Source organism: Rhamphochromis longiceps, linkage group LG18, assembly GCF_057381845.1.
Source record: "Rhamphochromis longiceps isolate RC_006_pf linkage group LG18, R_longiceps_female_GT1.1, whole genome shotgun sequence".
NCBI lineage: Eukaryota > Metazoa > Chordata > Actinopteri > Cichliformes > Cichlidae > Rhamphochromis > Rhamphochromis longiceps.
Window position 1 is genome coordinate 7736457 of NC_140574.1, and position 18641 is coordinate 7755097.

An 18641-nucleotide genomic window follows, 5' to 3' on the forward strand; every position below is an offset into this window, starting at 1 on the left:
CAGACTTGGGTGTCGTGCAGCTTGTTTCACATACACATAAATTCAGATGCAGGCTAATTTATGTTTAGTTAAGTCAACACAAAGGTCTGGACTGAAGCTATGGTTGAGCTATTTCTGATTTTTTTATGTGTTCAGGGATCAAAGGAGCCCCAAATTAAATTATTTCTCAGCGGAAACAGTGTGAAGTAGGAAGGCAGCGTGGAAAATCCTATTTTACCCCAAGTGTGTGTGTGAGTGTGTGGAGAGAGCGAGAGAGAGCGAGAGAAAGGAGTCTGTGCTGCATCTGCAGGATTATTAATGTTTGGCGCCACCTAGCGGTTATGCAGATTTTGCGCAACGACTTTCTCGTGAATGACCAAATGCAAGGCATATTTCTGCTTCTTGAAGATTTGAATATTTGTTTACTAATTTAAACAATCAGCAATTGCACAACAACAGAAGGCTCGAGTCTCAAAATCATTTGGGTTTGACTTGATTTGGAGGGCAAAGATGTGCAGATAAGAATCCCAGAGAAATATTGAAAAATACGTATGCATGTACACGTCTTTTCATCTTATGCAACAAAAGCATTTTAAATGTATTTAATTACTTAAAATATAAACACTTTAAGTGAATAGTGTATCAAATTTGAATCATTTTAATAGCCTGCATTTCAAATGAAGAGTTTTCCTGATGAACACGGGTGGTTTACTTGCCCTAAAGAACAAAAAACAACAACACCCATTTGTAACAACAACAACAACATTTTATGAGAACATACATACCCTCGCCGTTGTTTCCAGTAAACATAGAAGGACAAAGGTTCATTTGACTTCACCTTTATTTACCCAGGGTGGAGAAATCCAACGTGCATTTAAAATGTTTCTCGGGAACGCTCTGCTCCTCGCTCACACTGATGCGCACTGTTGCAGATCAGCCGCAGCCGTGGTTTGTTTGTTTTTGAGCAAATACACAGAAATATTTCGAGGTTAGGTGTCTTTCTCTCTCTCAAGCAACCAGCATCCGACTTCAAAACAGGCCGCTGTAAGACTTTTTTACTTCCTCTGCTGTGCTTTCAAAAAAGACGAATAAAAATCTGAAGTTTCACATTAGTGGAAGTGGAATTGTTCCTTACAGAAAATTAAAATCAGACAGTTTGGTTTACTGATATTGTCAGTGACATGCGTTGGTGCTGTGTGTGTGAAGTAAGAGGTTTCTGATATTCACAGTAGTAACTTAAAGGTGCTGTGAAATGCTTTAAATTCATAGTGAAAAGCTTGCCAGTGGCAGTGCACTGAAACTGACCACAGTAGCCAGAGGCCAGTTTCAGCCACAGGAACACAGACAAAGTGAGACAAAACCATCAAAGTCACGAGAATGTGTCACAAAAAACGTGAAAGTATATTCAAATTACACAATAAAACTTTCTGACACTGTGTCATGATTACACACTTCCACTGTAATATGTAAACATTTGTTTAAAGGAACAATTCACCCCAAATCACATGAACTTATGTACCAAGCAAAGCAAGCAGCTAGCTACAGTATCATTACTCCAGACAAACACCGGGTGAGTTTCATGTGTTATTCTTTGTACGGGTTTGAATACAGGAGCATTTCAGAGGCAGTGTCTAGTCTGTACGGGACTTTTTTGGGCGGGGAAATTAACGTTCTTCTATCTAGCATCCTGCCCCTCCTCTTCTGCTCTGTGCAGTGTGAAGAAGAGCCGCTGCATCAACAAACAGTGTGGCTCCAACTCAACGATGCAGATTTGAGTAAAAGGCAAATAAAAACTGAAGCACAAACTTTTGTTGGACGGCCGATACCACTTAGTAGATTATTATCAGATAATTGCTTTAAAAACGCTCTAAAAGCACAAATATAGTCTCGAGGTCCAGTTCAGCGACTCCAATTAGCCGAGGTGAGGCCTCGCAGACAGCTGCACATGTTGGCACGTCTGTCAGTCCAAACAGCCACGCCAACTTTAAGCCTTGGCAAACACCCAGACAAGCGAGTTATGCAAAATTTTACTCACCGAATGTATGAAAGTGACTTTTGGGTGAAGTGTCCCTTTAAAACCCTGATTTGGCTGTGTGGAGTGAATTAAGGGTGTAAACGTACACTGAAACCTGTAAATCTATATATTTACTCAAGTCTCTTATTGTAATTGATCTGCTACATTTACAGTGTCAAAACAAATCTCACTGCCACTCGGTGTCGGGCCTTGTATGAGGACCTCTGTCAGTTTTCGGTTGACAAATCTGTAAAACAACAAACCAGCGTTCACCGACTCAGAGATCAGGGGTTAGAACCACCTGATGAATGGCCAGTTCACCCAAATCACGACAAAGATTTCATGATCTTAGTGGTATGATTTCAGATGTCTGCAGGCAACGTAAGTAACGTCTTTTTGTGATTTGAGTGGACTGACCCTTTAAATCTCGGTGAAAAGAGCCTCATGTGTCTGGACAGTCCAGCTGGAAACATCAGATCACGTTTGGCGGCGAATAAGCTGCATGTATGAACAAATAACGGTCACGTATCTCTGAAAGAGAAGTTTTTCACAATAACAGAACTTGAATATGTTAAAGTTGTGAAAACATGAAAGTAAAAAATAAGATTTATTAATTTTCAAGTCTGATGCAAATTTCAGCTGACATCTCAGATGCGACTGGACACGGTCCCCTCGCTCATCTTCAAAAAGAACGACTGCAGATTGCACAGCATGCACTTCTTCTTCTTCTTCTTCTTCTTCATCTTGTTGTTACTTTTCTTGTAAACTCCCTGATATTTTCCCTCTTCGTCGTCCTCCTCCTCCACCCATGGCACCCACGCTCCCCTGTGCTGGCTCGGGTTGGCTCGGGGGTCGTCGGGTGGAAAGTAAACCGGTACGGCTGTTTGGTTGTAGTAGGCGAGCCGGGCCAGCAGCTGCTGGACTACATCTGGCCTCTGGTCTGCCAGGTCGTGCCGCTCGTACGGGTCGCCTGTGATGTTGAACAGCCAGATGTTTTTGTGGACGGAGGATTTCTGGTAAAGTATCGAGCGTTCGAGGTTCCACCAGCGACCGGGTAGAGAGGTGGGAAGCATCTGAGGATCAATGTTTCAAATATTTGTTATAACAATCAATGTGAAACAGAAAAGTAGAATGAAGCTCTCTGAAGCATGCAGCAGTACCTGTGGGGGGACCCAATCTCCGTGGCCTGGATCACCTGTCAGTAGCTTCCAATCTCCAACTCTGATGGCAGCCTGGACTGAAGTGTCCCACACCGGCTGTAGTGACTCCAGCCCGAACTGGAGGGTTGGATGGGATTTGGTCAGTGGTATTCCAGGTTGGGATCTGTTCTGGTATGGGAAAAATGTCTGCTTGGACTTTGATTTTGAATGTAGTTTGAGCATCTTGGATTTTGGCCGGCTTGATTGTGACAAGTTCTGGTTCTGGGACGTGGTCCTCCTGAATTTTGTTTTCAAACGGGTTTGGTTCGGAGGCGGAGATTTAGGACGGGATGTTCCAGACCCTGACGAAGTGCCACCGATCTTTGGATGCGGTCTGTGATTGGGCAGAGGCCGGTCCCAAGTGTGGGCTTTGGTCTTCTTAGCTTTAGGTGGGGGTTTTGATTTTAGGCGAGGCTTGAGCTTCTTTTTGAAGAGGGGCTTAGATTTAGGCTTAGAGGCATGATGGGAAAATGTTTGAGGTTTCTTGGTGGTCTTTGTTTTAAAGGCTAACTTTTGTTTTGGTGGCTTCTTCAGAACCTTCTTCTTCTTCTTCTTCACCTTCTTTAAAACTTTGGTTTTTAAAGTTTTCACTGCCAAATCAAAGAAAACAGCGATCAAGATATATTAAAGATAAATTACCTCTTTTGTGCTCATATTTCTCTCTTTCTCTTCTCTCTGTATTTCCTACAATAAACAAACATTTTCCACCCTGGTGGTAAATTTAGTGACATGAGACTTATCATTTATTAAAAGATCATCTCCTACCAGTTTGAAAAGGTCACTGAGTTCAGTACATTCAGTTGAGAGTACTTCCTCTCAACTATATATATATATATATATATATATATATATATATATATATATATATATATATATATATATATGTATAAAGAAAGAAAAGAAAATGAAACATTTGTTTTTCCAGCATTTTCAACACCAGCTTTAAACACCAATAACAACTATTATTCTCAAACTGTTTTTATACATTAATGCAGACTAAAGAAGCGTCCACACCAGCAGCAAGTTGAAACCAGTCAATGTCAATTAAAAGCAGCTGCTTGGTGAAGAGACGTGCAAAGTGGGCAGGGCATGAGATAAGGAACAGGCGCGGTGGTGCGTTGGTCTGATTCAGAGGCTACGTCGAGCTCTGCAGACTGTTGTTTTGTAGCTCTTCCACTAGGGGGCAGAATATGTGGCATGACTGGTTTGTGCTTAACTGTTTGTTGTTATTTTAGCAGAGCTCCTGTCACAGAGCCCAAAGAGCTTCTTTGTAGTGAAGCGCGATAATGAAGCCTTCGCAGGCTGTTTTTTCTTAATACCTTATTGTTTTTGTCCTTCTTTGTCTTCGTAGCAAGCTCTTCAGTGCCCTCTTCAGTTGTTCAAGCCAACCTTTCAACCTATCAGCATTTTACCTTGCAGAGTATCAGCACATTAGAGCTACTGCTGGTTTTGGGGCTACTGCTGGATTTTTTTTTACAGTGTGTCAAAACAGCAATTCTTCAACTTTATTTTCAATGTTACAGGAGGTGGAATAAATCTGTGGGATTGCCCATCTAGCTAGGGCGTAGTCTACGACTGCTGGGTGCTGAGTCGAGGGAGATGGCCGCCCCTCTTTAAGCCTGATTCTGACGGATGTTTCTTCCTGTTAAAAGGGAGTTTTTCCTTTCTTTATGGTCTTTACCTCAAAATATACAAAACCTAAAAAAACCCACCTTGAGGTGACCGTTGTAGTCACTTGGTGCTATATAAATAAAACTGGATTTAATTGATTTGTCAGCATGGCTGCTCATTTTAAATCACTCCACAGAAGTCCTGTTATGTTTCCTTGCACTCGTGCGATGTGCTGGATTTTCTCCAGTGTGTCAAAACAGCAATTCTTCAACTTTATTTTCAATGGAGGTGGAATAAATCTGTGGGATTGCCCATCTGGCTAGGGCGTAAGTCCAGCTGGTGAACCAGGACTGTGTTGACGTGGCTAAAAACTAACGTGTTTTCAGCACGCTTTGTGACGATACGTGATGGCCACAGTTCAGGCAGTTTCCCTTAAATGAATCAGGGCGTTACAACAGAAGTCCACACTGGGAAATGGATTCTTGAAAAAAGAAGAGCCTGATCCTGGCCTCTTCACCTGACGTTACTTTGGGATGTTTCCGGCTTGGAAACTTTAGAGGTTTCAGCTGAAAACTGCTCAGCTGTAGCTGTAGATCCAGATCTCATCAATCTTGATTAGTTTGAAACAGAAATTACTGTTTGGTCTTTTTTTGAGTTGAGTTTGAGGTCTGAGGTAAAATCCCAGTTAAAGTAGTCAGACTTTCAGGGAGCGATCTAAAATTAGCAGTTGTGAAAAAAGCTGTCAGGAAATTCCTGAGAAGAGGACCTCGAACTGGAAACCAGCCAAATTTATATGAGGAAGTCTTGTGATTCCTACGTGCCCATTCCTGGACCTTTTTGTTCACACCTCATTAAAAAAAGTCCTTTATGGACTTTTTTTTGCCCCTGTAGTTACCCCAGTTTTCCTCGTCCTGGTTCTTCTTTTCAATTGGAGATTTGTGCAGAGGGTCGATGTTGTGAAGGATCTCCTTACGGGGCGACTCCCTCCCTTCACTGATGGCGGGCCAAACATCAAAACCATCCAGGCCCTGGCTCTGAACGGAAGGCAAACACTTCATTTACAGTAAGAGATTACAGAGCAGGGTAATGACGGGTATGCTGCTAAAAATACCAGAAGCAAGACTCATACATTTACTGGACACAAATAAAGAACAAGTAATTTCCTTGTAAAAGACGCCACTGACTTTTTGAATTACTACGTTTCCTGTAGCCAAGAAAGCATTGCTTATCTGCTGGCAGCAATGCAAATCTATCCACAGATCAAGCCAACAAAGCTTTTTGGACACTATACACAGACTGCACGGACTTAGAAATGAAAGTAATTTATATCCGAACAAAAACACAAAGCATGTTTGAGGCCAGTGTTTGGAAATGCTGCACTTATCATAATAGGTCCGGCTGATTTATCCAGATGACAGTAAAAGTAGGGACGGCTTTACAGTAGCACTGTTCAGTCTGAGGCCAACACAGAGATGAATATAGGCAGAGCTCTACTTTCATCTCTAATAATGACAACGAATAAACTTAATCTGAAATTAGGGGGAGACAGTAAGCGAGCTGAGGGACCAGAGATTGAGCTCTTTGGCAAGACGACTGGAAAAACATACAGATCCTGAACGAGTTTACAGTAACAGAAGAGCTCGTATCGGTATCTCTCTCTGTTTTATAGCACAATAAAATGGTCAGTAACACACTGGGAGAGAGTCGTTTTTCCATGCTGCTTAACTTTTATCCTCCCATACTTACTGTCTAAGAAGAAACATCAGAGACAAATGCTAGAAAGTACAAGCAAACGGCTCCCACAGGTTATTGTTCTGACACAGGCCCACTGACCTGGCTGATGTTTCCTCCGGCCAGGCTCACCAGTGTAGGGAACCAGTCTGTGATGTGCATGAGAGCTTTGGAGACTCGTCTCCTGCGCCTGAGCAGAGGGCTGTGCACGAACCCCACGCCGCGGACTCCACCCTCCCAATATGTACCCTGAAACACAGCCAGCACATTTAATTTCATTCTACTCTCTTTCATTTTGGTTAGCTGAGATTTTTTATATGTTATCTGTAAAACTACTGCAGACGTGTGAAAGGCCTCTGGATACTTCGGTTGTGAGTCGTCTGCACATCGGTCTTGTTCCTGCACATCCTACAGTTCACATTTGGCATCTGCAGAAGTTTAAGGGCCTAGTAAAGAGTTCAGCTCTTTGTTGTGTTCCTCAACCCACCCCTGCGCAGCTTTCTTTAGCACCATTTTTACATATATAAAAAAGACTGAATGGGTTAGCAGAACAACAGGACTAAAGTAGAGCCAGGCACGTGTTTTGGGGTTTTAGCTGGCTCAAAATAGGTCACGGCTGATCCTCATACAGTTAAGAAAAGGAGTCTGCTCTCTGATTTAAAAGAAGTTTGTGTATGTTATTGATATTTTTACCCATTTGTTAAACAAAATATTTATTTTAAGGTTGAGTGAAATAAACCCCACTTATAAAACATTCCTTAAAAATCAGTCCTGGTGATTTTCCAACCTGGATTTGCCAACTGTGCCTACTGTAGATACATTTTAGACAGTCATGTGTAACCACGTGGTGTGCATTACCAAGGGTGGATTGTGGGACATTAATGCTTTGCAGCAGTGATGATGTCATTTGTTACTGGCGCTCACACAGGGGGACAAGTGGACAGTTGGAGCAGATCATCCAACCCTAGTCTGCTTAGGACGCTGCTGCATGTCAATCCACACGAATGGCATAAGTCAATGTGTCCCTGCAGGACACTGCAGAGTAAGGAAGAGATCGATGTTGTTCACGCCACCTACACCTACAAGTGGTTCTACATTTATAATGTAGGTATTAAATGAAATGATTTAACCAGACTAATAATATTATCACAAAGCTGATAAAAGGACATTTATTGTGTTTCTTCATTTAAAACCAATCTTCTGGACTGTAGCTCTTTCATTACATCCCATATTAAGCTTGTCAGACTCATCTCGACATAAAAATCTTATGAGGGCAATTTCCTAATTGGTCACAGACTGTATATAAAAGATGACTGCAAGATCCTGATTGTCCATAACCTTAAACTTGCACTGGTTTTAATGGCCACCAGGGGGTGTCTTCTCCAGCTAAAAAAGGCATTACTGACTGTGCCTTATTTTCTGTCACTCTCACATTCAGAACAGCAGTTCACAAAGCAGTGAGAGACGTCATTATGACTATGTGGACTTTTTATGAAGCCTTTATGAAGCCTATGCTTCGCCGTGCAGTTATTTTACCTTACGACCCCGCAGCGGCCAGTTGTTCCCGCCTGTGAAAGGCTGAGCGCCGTTGTCGGTGGAGTAGATGATGACGCTGTTTCGGTAGTATCCGTACTTTCTGAGGGCGTAGGTCACGTTTCGGACCGCTTCGTCCACCGTGGAAACCATGCCGGCGAAGTTTCTCCTGGGGACGTTGACCATGTCCCGGAAGGGGTAGATGTAGGACTCTGGAGGATTTAGAGGAGTGTGGACCGCCTGAAGGGAAACGTTACAGGATATTATTACATGTTTTTAAATTCTATCAACCATCCAAAATCAGCCGTAAACAACAAACATCTGGGCGGCGTGTTTTGAATTAAAACCTTTGAGTCTGTTTGAACAAACTGTCTCAAAAAAGCCAAACAAACAAACACTTCAATGTGGACCGTGCACTCTCTGAGCGCTCACACTCAGACATAAACAAACATGACATGCAAACATATCCTGTTGTGAACACTGGCCCCTCTGATCCCCCCTCCACCCCTTTTTTTTAAAACTTTTTGATTGGCTTTAACGTAACCCATCTTCTAAAGATGTTTAATGTAACGACCTCAGCGCCGTACCTGGAAGGACAGCAGCAGGAAGAGCGGCCTCTCTGCAGGGTCGTGACTCTCCAGGATCTTGCGAGCTCTCTGTGTGAAGAGCGTGGTCGAGTATTTCCCCTCCTGGCCCCACGCTACGCCCTCATCGTCATGGAGATCGTAGCCACACAAGTCCTTGCCGTCACACGATTCATAACTAGACGCAGATGGAGAAATGTGAGTTACTGGAGTAAACACAGTAAAAAGACAGAGAGCAATCATGAAAACAGGTAATAATAGTAGTTGTGATTTACCTGTAGTAGTCCACACTTCCAGTTAACGAACCAAAGAAAGTGTCAAAACCTTTTCTGGTGGGCAGACATGCTTTCCTAAAGGAAAAAATGATTACTGATTACAGATGTTTGGAGGGTTTGTAATACAAGCCTGACACCCCAACAACCAGTTGAGCAATGTGGACCATTTTATAGAAGAAATGATCACAAATGATGGCCGATGACTTTAAACGTCTTGAAAAATGTCAGGAACCTGATAACTGCTGTTCCCTTTTACTTGATATCCGTCCACTAACTCCAGTAAGTTAGATCATTCAGTGCTCTCTGGCTTGAATAGCCATGTTTCTTTCTCTTCATGCTGTCTATTGTACAGAATAAGCACAGTAGGGAGTGTTCAGCACTATGCCAACTCAGTTCAACTGTAGGAGAGTTTAAAGCTCCAGCGAACTGTAGAATAAAGACCGATTGTGTTGTCTGGCAAGTTTCAGCCTGTGGCCTTCTTCCGGCTGATTATAAAAACATATCACAGATAACATTTTAAACAGTAGAACATTTCTATTGGACAGGTCATTTCTTGTAGGCGCCTCACTGCGTTATATTTAGACGTATATGATTGATTGATTTGTACTGTTTCCACGCTACACTGATCATTTCTTAAAATGCGTCACTCAAAAAATGCATCACCATACACACTTTTAATTTTAAAAAATTATTGGTTTTACTGAGCGGTCTTTATACATGTAAAATGGCTAACAGCAATAGTTAGCTATTAATATATATTGGTTAACTAAACCGTTTTAGGTTCTGACTAATAAAAATAAACCCCCACTGCTTAGGACCACTGTGGGGTCTAGCTGTGAAACCTTTGATTTAAACACCAATTTTGCTCCAACTCCTGTAAATTTCCATAACTTATAATGCTACATACTTCTGCTTGTCATAGCAGGAAAAGCACAGGTGCAGTCAACAGTTACATAAACGACTCTATTATGATGAGTCCAAGTAAACCATAATTGTGAGCCAGCATGCATCATACCAAAGCCCTGAAACCTTTAGCCAGGTGTGTGGAGACAGAAAGGCCGGCAGGGACTGGTCTCTTTTTTAAAAACACAGTATGTCACAGCTGAGATAAACAGAAAGACCGTCCTGCGTCATCTCATATTTTAACTAGTCATGAAAAAAAAGCAGAGTATCTTTTTACGTTTTTAAGAATGTGGACATAATTAAAAAGTCTTCTTGTCCTTAGCACTTTTTAAAATCAGGTAAATTCAAAGTCAGCTGAACAACACCACATAATAACATACTACACCATGTTACTATTTACTTACAAGAAACAAAGTCAAATTGCAGAAGTAGTGTGTGAAAAACTAAGTGAACCCTTACTGCTTCCATAAGAATCCATTGGTCCATAAGTCCCAGCAAATTCGCTTTAAGGTGCAGAAACCCCAACAGTTACATCTTAGACTCTACAGGCCTCAGTTAGCATGTTAAATGTCAAAGTAAATGAGAGTACAATTAGAAAAAGACTGAAAAAGTATGGCTTGTTTGGGGTGCAAGGATAAGGCCTCTTCTCTCTAAAAGGAACATGGCAGCACTGCTTAGGTTTGCAAAGCTGCATCTGAACAAACCACAAGACTTCTGGAACAATGTTGTTTAGACAGACAAGACCAAAGTGTAGATGTTTGGTCATTTTGCAGAGCATCACATTTGGTAAAACCAAACACAGCACATCAGCACAAACATCTCATATCAGCTGTCAACCATAGTGGTGGAGGGGTGATGATTTGGGTTGCTCAGAGGATCTAAGCAGCTTGCAGTCATTGAGTTGACCACGAACCCCTCTGTATACCAAAGTACTGTGGAGTCAGATGTGAGGCCATTTCTTCGACTGCTAAAGCTTGGCCCAAATTGTGTCACACAAAAGGACAGCAATCAAAAGCACGGCAGCAGTCAAAGCCCAGACCCCAATCTAATAGAAATGCCAAGGCATTGTCATGGCAGCGGTACATAAACAAATACCAGCAAAGCAAAGCATTCCTGTAAAGAAGAGTGGGGCAAGATTCCTTCACGATGATATGAGAAACTGATAAAGTCATACGGAAAAAGATTACTTCAAGTTAAGTAGTCCAGCTTCTGAATCATGACTGCATCACTGTTTCTCCACCATCTTTGTGTCAGCAGACTTTTCACCAAACAATATTTCTCCAAGTTATACTGAAGGCTCCCTCTCACCTGTAGAAACCCAGGTGCCACTTGCCAACCATATGTGTGGCGTAGCCGGCCTCGTGAAGCCTCTCAGGCAGAGTGTCCATGTGCGAGGGCAGACAGCTGGGCTGTCTGGGTCTGATAATGGAGTGCTGTAATCCCGTGTGGATCTGATATCTGGAAGAAAGAAAAAAAGACCTGTTAGTAGGTTTGTAACAGGCAAGCCGCTCAGGCAGGAGCTTCCGTTTGGCCTCAGAGAAGACGCGGGGAGCTCATTCCTGGCTGCAGCTCAGGGCCTAATCAATAAACTCATTATTCAAAGCAGCTACCTCATTTGAAACAGAAGCTTCACATGCAGCCATTTCTTCCTCATTTCACACATTTAAAGCCCTCTCTAATTCTTTAACGTGATTCTTGTGCTTCTCTAACATGTGAATTTAACTGCTTAGAGTGAATAATATCCCAAAAAATGAGATTCTTGTAAATAAATGACCCACAATTTAATGTGTTGATTTAAAACTGGCTTAATATGAGTGTGGATTAAAACAATTGGCAGTGAATGAAAAACCGCTTGTTGGAGTTTCAAAATCCAACAGAAAACAGATGCCTTCAAGAAAGATTATTATTGGCTCTACTGGACGTTTCTTCCCGTTAAAAGGGAGTTTTTCCTTCCCACTGTCGCCAAAGCGCTTGCTGAAAAGGGGTCAGATGATTGTTGGTATTTTCTCTGTTTTATTTTAAGGCAACTCTTGTTGTGATTTGGTGCTGTACAAAGAGCATTTCATTGAATTGTGCTATCAAAAAGCATTCAATCTAAATGTCAAGCTACAGATGTGGTGAAAATGCAATTAGTACAATGTGTAAACGGGGAGGTATTGCCCACAACAAATAAGAACTGCTGGCTAATAACTGCCGAGCACAAATCCTAAAGGAAAACCTGACACAACAAGCACAGCTGGAAGAAAAATGGAAAAAATGCCAAGACTCAAAGCGCTGACGCGAGAGCAAAGCTTCAAATTAACCCATCAACAGGGTAGCTTAAGTTCTGGAAAGAATGTGGATGCACTTCAAACGCTTTTTAATGTGGTAATGGCTTAATGTTGTAAATCTCTTACCATTAAAATGGAACAATCTGACAGTACATCCAGACAAATAAGACCAGAGGATATGAATTATAGCAGTTACATGCTATAAATTAATTAATGAGTCAATATTCGGACAGCTTTGATAATAAGATAATGATTTAAGATCTTTTTAAGTGTTTTTTTTTAAATACTGAAACAAAGAGAAAACAATATGTATTGGTGTACATGAGACAGTTTATTAAGAGACTGGGCTAAATGTTGTCAAAATTTAATGTAAAGACTTCCGATATTTACTGTAGGAGGTCGGTAAAGGTGTGTTTGTACCTGCCGGTGATGAGCTGACTGCGCGACGGCGTGCAGATCGGCTGAACGTAGTAGTTTTCCAATTTCACGCCCTCTGCTGCCAGTTTGTCCAGAGTGGGAGTCTTGATGGTCGGGTTGTGGTAACCGATATCATTGAAACCCTGCAACAGATTCATGATTGCATCAAAGACTTTGTGTTTTAGAGTGTCACTTTAATTTGCCAAATACATACTCAGTGGTTCCTATACTATACTGTAAGGAAGTAATGGGTCCAGGTGTGTGCAGCCTGCCTTTCCTTGTGTTTGTTTTGTCTGTATTTTCTATGGTACAGTTTTGTTTGTGAGCTGGAAACAGTGTTGCAACAGTTCCAGAGAAGCTCTATCAGAAGCTTCATTACTCAGCCCCACACTGGTTGGTTTTTAAGGCTTGTGAGTCATTTTAAGATTCTGGGTCCTGTTACAATACTGTAGGAAACAATACTTTCTGCTTCTTGAGAAACTTAACAATGACCTATAAATCATTTAACCATCATCAAGGGATGAACCAGTGTTGTGTCCGCACATAACAGACCACTTTAGAAAACAACCTGTTTTAAATAGCTTAGCTTTAGGCACTTTCTTTCTAATAGCCTGTCCCAAAATACATCATTTGTTCCCATTTCGTTAGCAAGGACATTCTCACAGCGCCATTAGCCAAAAACTTGGCACATCGCGCCATGGTGTGCAGTGTGTCCTTAAAAAAAACAAGGTAACATGAGAAGTGGAGAACAAAATAAGAAGTGAATTCAGAATTAAAAATTTAGTTTCAAATTGTCATCAGTATGAAGCAGGTCAGGAGAGATGTGAACAGCAGGTGTCTACACAATACACAATGCAACACTATCAGTGATGGATTGGCCTCCCCAGAGCCCAGACCTCAACTTTAATGAAGCAATGTGGGATAACCTCGACAGATTGCAGAGCCAAAGGCAGCCAACATCCAAAGAAGAAGGCTGGAGCACTTTTCTTGAAGACTACTCGCCTAAGAGAGCTCAGGCTGTGTTGAAGAATGAAGATGGTGATGTCAAATATTGACTTCAAGCTCATCAGATTTGTAGAAACTCTGTTTTTGCCTTACAGACTGTATTTGAGGCTGCATTTCCATGTTTGCACCTTTCAATAAATTGCTGCATTTGTTTCCCATTTTCGTACCAACATTTAAAGAAATTTTGTGCGGCTCAAGACTTATGCACAGCTCTGCACATAAAATGGTTTGTAATAAACTTGATCTAGCTGTTAAGTTGGTCTTAGTAAGGACCAGTCTGCAAAAGCGTAGTCTTAACTTCACCTGGCCTCACCGATGACATGATGCTTGCTTCCTAGCAGCCTGCGCTGTCTTGGTAATGTAGCATTTCTGATTTGCAGCAATTATGCAAAATCAAAAAGTCAATTTCACCAACAGTGTAATGAGAAAATTAACAGAGGTGTACAGACAGCAGCAAAACATTTGGTTGCTAAGCAGTCTAAATGTGATCTAAACAAGAAATCACAGGAAGTGAACAAACAGTTACTCCAATATGGAGGTCCTTCACTCAGAAAACAAAAACTGAAAACAAAACAAAGTAATAAAAAACAGTGGAAAGACCTCCTTTCCAGAGACATCTCAAAATCAGCTGCTCGTCAAGAGTAGTATTTGATGTAGGAAGTAGAAGGTCAAGCTGTGTAACTTTTAGGCTGGACCCGTGTCTGCTTGGTTTTAAGTAAGCGTGATGGGACCTGTGGATTCATGTGTCACTGCCAAAAGGCTGCAGCTGTCACCGGGTCTGTGGGTTACTCTTTCTTCTTTGTGTGGTAATCTTGATCCTTAAGCTGAGCTGCTGCGTGGCGAAAACGAAGAAGTCGAACCATACCAAGTACGTAGAAACAATCAAAACTGACCACTGTGCGTGCTTCTAATGCGTGTATAAACATTCAATCGATCTGACTTACGCATAGTGTCCTCACTGTTTGTTGGTTTTTTGGGAGGACTTCACGCGAGCACCTAGCCACACAGTCTTCAATGACACTGCGGTGCAACATACTGAGTTTAAACAAGCACAACAGGAGTGTGTCTCTGTGGTACCTGCAGCTATCGGCGTCCACGACTAAAAATAATCCCCAGTTCAAAACGACAACTTATGACCGACTAACCTGAAATCCAGGGTTCTGGTCTTGATTCCAAAGTTGTGAATATCTTGTCTGTAACATCTGTTTTCATGCGGTGGATACGTGAAACCACATTTGAGACGGACTTGCCAAATTGAAATTCAGGTTTAAATCAGAGAGGTTATACTCAGAGAGGCGTTAAGTCCTCCTATGCTGCTCTCATGCATGCTGTTTAATTCATTTCACTGCTTATAAACCAGATTTTTCAGCTACTTTCACACATATGGTTGTAAATGTTTTGGGAATGATTTGATTTCTATCCTCAACAATATATATTTATGTAAATACTATGATGTGTTTCCTCGTTTCAGTGGCACTGTCCAAGCATTTTGATTCAAGAAAACGCACTCGCACGACTCTCACACACACCTGATCGTCGGTGAGGATGAATACGATGTGCGGCTGGTTCTTCTTCTTCTGTGCCGTCTTGTCAGTCTGCTGCTGTATCTGGTTGTTCGGGGGCCGATGAGCCGACAGGCAGTCGAGGGTGAGCAAAACACTCAGCGCAGTCAGAGCCGCAGCTGCAGCAGCAGGGGCAGCCTGCATCCTTACAGCAGGAGCTCTGCGGAAAAGAACGACAACAAGAATATGACAATACGGCGACAACTTCTACGAACAAAACACCAGGGAAGAGTAGCTCAAAAATGTTAGACTCAGCACAAATTCACACAACCCTGCCATCAGTGGGGTGACTGACTGTAGATCACGAAACCACATTTGAGACAGACTTGCCAACTTGGCTGCAAATGTGATCTGAAACACTTCCATCTGGTGGACAGAGAGCTGAAACTCCGCGGAGGGCTTTCAGCTATTTACAATCTCTGGAACTGAGTAGCATGAATAAAAAAAATAAAGAAAAACGATTAGACCCAGAACCGAGAGAGAGCAGAAACAGGGCATTTGGAAGTGCTGGAAGAGGGTTTTATTACTTTTCTTTGATCATTTGCTGATTTATTTCACATTTTACACCCTAGGAGTGTCAAACGGGGATAAACTCCTCTGTCACTGGGGATATGGTGTTATAACAGCTGGATGATCACGGTCGCGCTTAGGAATGCACCGATGCTTGGAGCATGTTACACGCTTTCTAATGTCACGTATCAGACCTTTCCAGCAAACTCCGGTTAGTGTTTCTCAGATGGTCACAAAGAAAAACTGCCTGAATTAATTCTAATACTTGAAATGCATGGCTATCACAGTCCTGTGTTTGCACTGCTGTATTTCCTCAGAGCAGCCAGATTTTCATGTTCATGTAAACTTCCTCTCTTTCAGTTTAAACCGCTTTTTCAGGAAGTAACCTAACTGATGCCCCGATGGTCCAGAGACAACAGAGATTATGTAAGGCAAGTTGATTGGTCAGCAGCTGACGGTGTTTCCAAAACCGCACCCACCCTTCACCCGTAAAACAATCTGAATAAAGTGAACCCTCACTGACTTCTAACTTTTGTTGCTGTCAGTGTTTTCACATTATACGGTGTGATGTTAGTGAAAGAAAGACAGATTTCTCTGTAGTGTGGGAAACACAGCATGTGCATCAGGAGTCAGATTTAGGGCCAAAAAGGGAAGCAAATGAGTGAGTCTCTCTGTACTTTAATCACAATCTAAACCTTGATTAGTTTTATCCCACCACTAAGACAAGCCATCTTTCCACCTTTTACATCGTGACAGAAAAGCTGATGCTCGTTTCATTTGGAACGATCTTAAAATGCGGCAGATTTCATGTAAATGTTGCTCCATGCTCTCAGCATGAATAACTGCAGACAGTACTCCACTACATTTGATCAAAAACGTATCCTGTCTTCCTTCTCTCACCCCAACCGGTCGCAGCAGATGGCCCCGCCCCTCCCTGAGCCTGGTTCTGCTGGAGGTTTCTTCCTGTTAAAAGGGAGGTTTTCCTTCCCACTGTTGCCAAAGTGCTTGCTCATAGAGGGGGTCATATGATTGTTGGGGTTTTCTCTGTATGTATTATTGCAGGGTCTACCTTACAATATAAAGTGCTTTGAGGTGACTGTTGTTGTGATTTGGTGCTGTATAAATAAAGTTGAATTTTCAGATTTAAATCTAAATCTAAATTGAGTAATAACGTATGTGATGCTATTATGGATCATAAGGTATATAAAGTACACAGGATTTCGCTGCATATAAAACTTTTTGGTGCTCACCTAAACAATGTTTTGGCCTTCCGCTAATAAACAAACATTTTTGCTCACCGAATGCTGAAACACAGCAAGAAAATGCACATACTGGTTTTAAGTAAGGTGAAATAGACTCACTTTGTTAAATAAATGCAGGCCAATGATGTTTGAATGCATATTTACACCCTCAACTTCCCACCAGAGCCAGAAAAAACATGATACAGACACGAAAACTAGCTTGTTTACGTGGGTCAGTGAAGGTCTGAGCTGCAGACGGGGGAACCAGTGGGTAAAATGTTATTTTGTAACCTGGTGACAATTTAATTATAAACTTATAAAGCTGTAAAAAGACTAACTGACCAACATCTTTTAACAATAATTTCTTTTTTTTAAACAAGCCCGCCTTCTTGGCTGGAAAATGGCTTATTGTGAAATACTTGACCACATTCATGGAGTTTCAAACATATTTTAGAACTATGTGTGCCATGTTTCTCTTCAACTGTCCGATGTGTAGCCCATTGATGTGTAAAATAACCTTTACAAGGCCCGAATGCTCTTTGATACTTCCTCGAATTGCCAGTGTTTAAACAATATTAAATTATCCATGACATTAAATAGTAACAAGGTTCAAAAAGGATCTTTTTAAACTCTCTAATCTTTATTTTCTCAAAGCAAACTGTAACCGAGCGCTCTTTAAGAGGAAGGGTAACCTCAGACTGTTTTATCTGTATCATCTACGACATGTTTATTAACGTGAAAGCCAAGAAGACCATGTAATGTTGATTTTATATGTAAGCTGACGAAAAGCAGCTGTCTCAGCTTGATTGTAGAGTACTGGTTTCCAACTACTGGTGAGATACAGGTACTCATGGGAAAAGAAGCAGAGTAGTCTGAGTGAGTGTCTTAGTTAAGAAGCTCTGACTAACCTTATATAGCCTAGTTTTGCTTTGATGGAGTTAGTAAATGCAGTATTTATCAGAAATAATAATAATAATAAAACTGTAATAATACTATATTAAGTCTGGTATCAGAGTATATCCAGGTCGAGAAAACTCAAGTCAGCATCGTTCATCTTATCCTCACCTCTGCTGTGTTATTTCAAAGCCAGGCCTGAATCAATACCTCGATACAAGGATCAATGGGAGTGAACGGCTCTTCTCCCCCCTCCTCTTCTCTCTCCTTCTTCTTCCTTTTCAGTTCATTCCTCACCCTTCGGCTTCTTCTTCTTCTTCAGCTCGGAGAAAGCCTGGTTTGCAGAAAAGTTTGCAAAAGACGCCGCATGTCCTTTGAGTTTCCACCAGAGCCTCCTTCCTCCAGTCTGAAGAGTGCCTTCTCTCCCCGCAGATGAAATATGAGCGAAGGACAGCCGCACACAAACGCGCTCCCACCTCCGGCCTGACTCGCCAAAATAAAATACGCTCGACTCGTCATTTTAAAGTCACACAAGTCATTTTAAACCGCTGCTGTGAATGAAATGAAACCTCCTCCAGTTACCATAATGACCACTGCAGGGCCGTAAATGAACCGTGATAACGTCAACAGGCTGAACGTGTAAACTGTCACAATAAAGCATTATTAATGAAATACAACTCTGATATCACTTAAACAAATGTTCCAGATAAACAGTGAATTAACTTCCTGTCCTGTAATCAGCATTTTCGTTGCCTCGAGTAGACAGTATATAATAATTAAGTCATATGGTAAGGTGTGTTATGACCTAAATTTAGCTAAATACCACAGATCCTGAATTCAAATCTTTAAAAAAACGTATTTAGTCGGTAGACGTTATAAAGGAGTTTTATCGGAGTTGTTTGTTGATGTATGG

At 41.6% G+C, this 18641-nt stretch overlaps 1 protein-coding gene across 3 annotated transcripts; it reads right to left on the minus strand.

Moving 5' to 3' along the window:
- Positions 1-723: 723 nt before the first annotated feature.
- On the minus strand, positions 724-18174 carry LOC146647651 (arylsulfatase I-like). 3 transcript variants are annotated; one of them, XM_085389111.1, is made up of 11 exons: positions 17939-18174; positions 15051-15243; positions 12520-12659; positions 11138-11287; positions 8927-9001; positions 8655-8829; positions 8071-8307; positions 6637-6783; positions 5699-5837; positions 3154-3782; positions 724-3066 (listed from the first exon to the last, which is right to left on the minus strand). In XM_085389111.1, exons 2-11 carry the CDS (start codon positions 15225-15227, stop codon positions 2641-2643), a joined length of 2295 nt encoding a protein of 764 aa, XP_085245237.1. In that variant the 5' UTR covers positions 15228-15243; positions 17939-18174; the 3' UTR covers positions 724-2640. The 3 variants fall into 3 exon arrangements, with proteins under 3 accessions (XP_085245237.1, XP_085245236.1, XP_085245238.1); XM_085389110.1 differs by having other exon boundaries at positions 17900-18174; XM_085389112.1 differs by having other exon boundaries at positions 18026-18168.
- Between the last annotated feature and the right edge of the window lie 467 nt (positions 18175-18641).

Bases quoted from the DNA above. Each gene is read 5' to 3' on its own strand.
- LOC146647651 (XM_085389111.1), bottom strand. From the start codon at position 15,227: ATGCAGGCTGCCCCTGCTGCTGCAGCTGCGGCTCTGACTGCGCTGAGT. The intron at 5,838-6,636 runs GTCAGTGGGCCT...CCTTCCGTTCAG, and splicing joins CCGGAGGAAACATCAGCCAG to AGCCAGGGCCTGGATGGTTT. The intron at 3,067-3,153 runs GTACTGCTGCAT...ATTGATCCTCAG, and splicing joins GAGATTGGGTCCCCCCACAG to ATGCTTCCCACCTCTCTACC.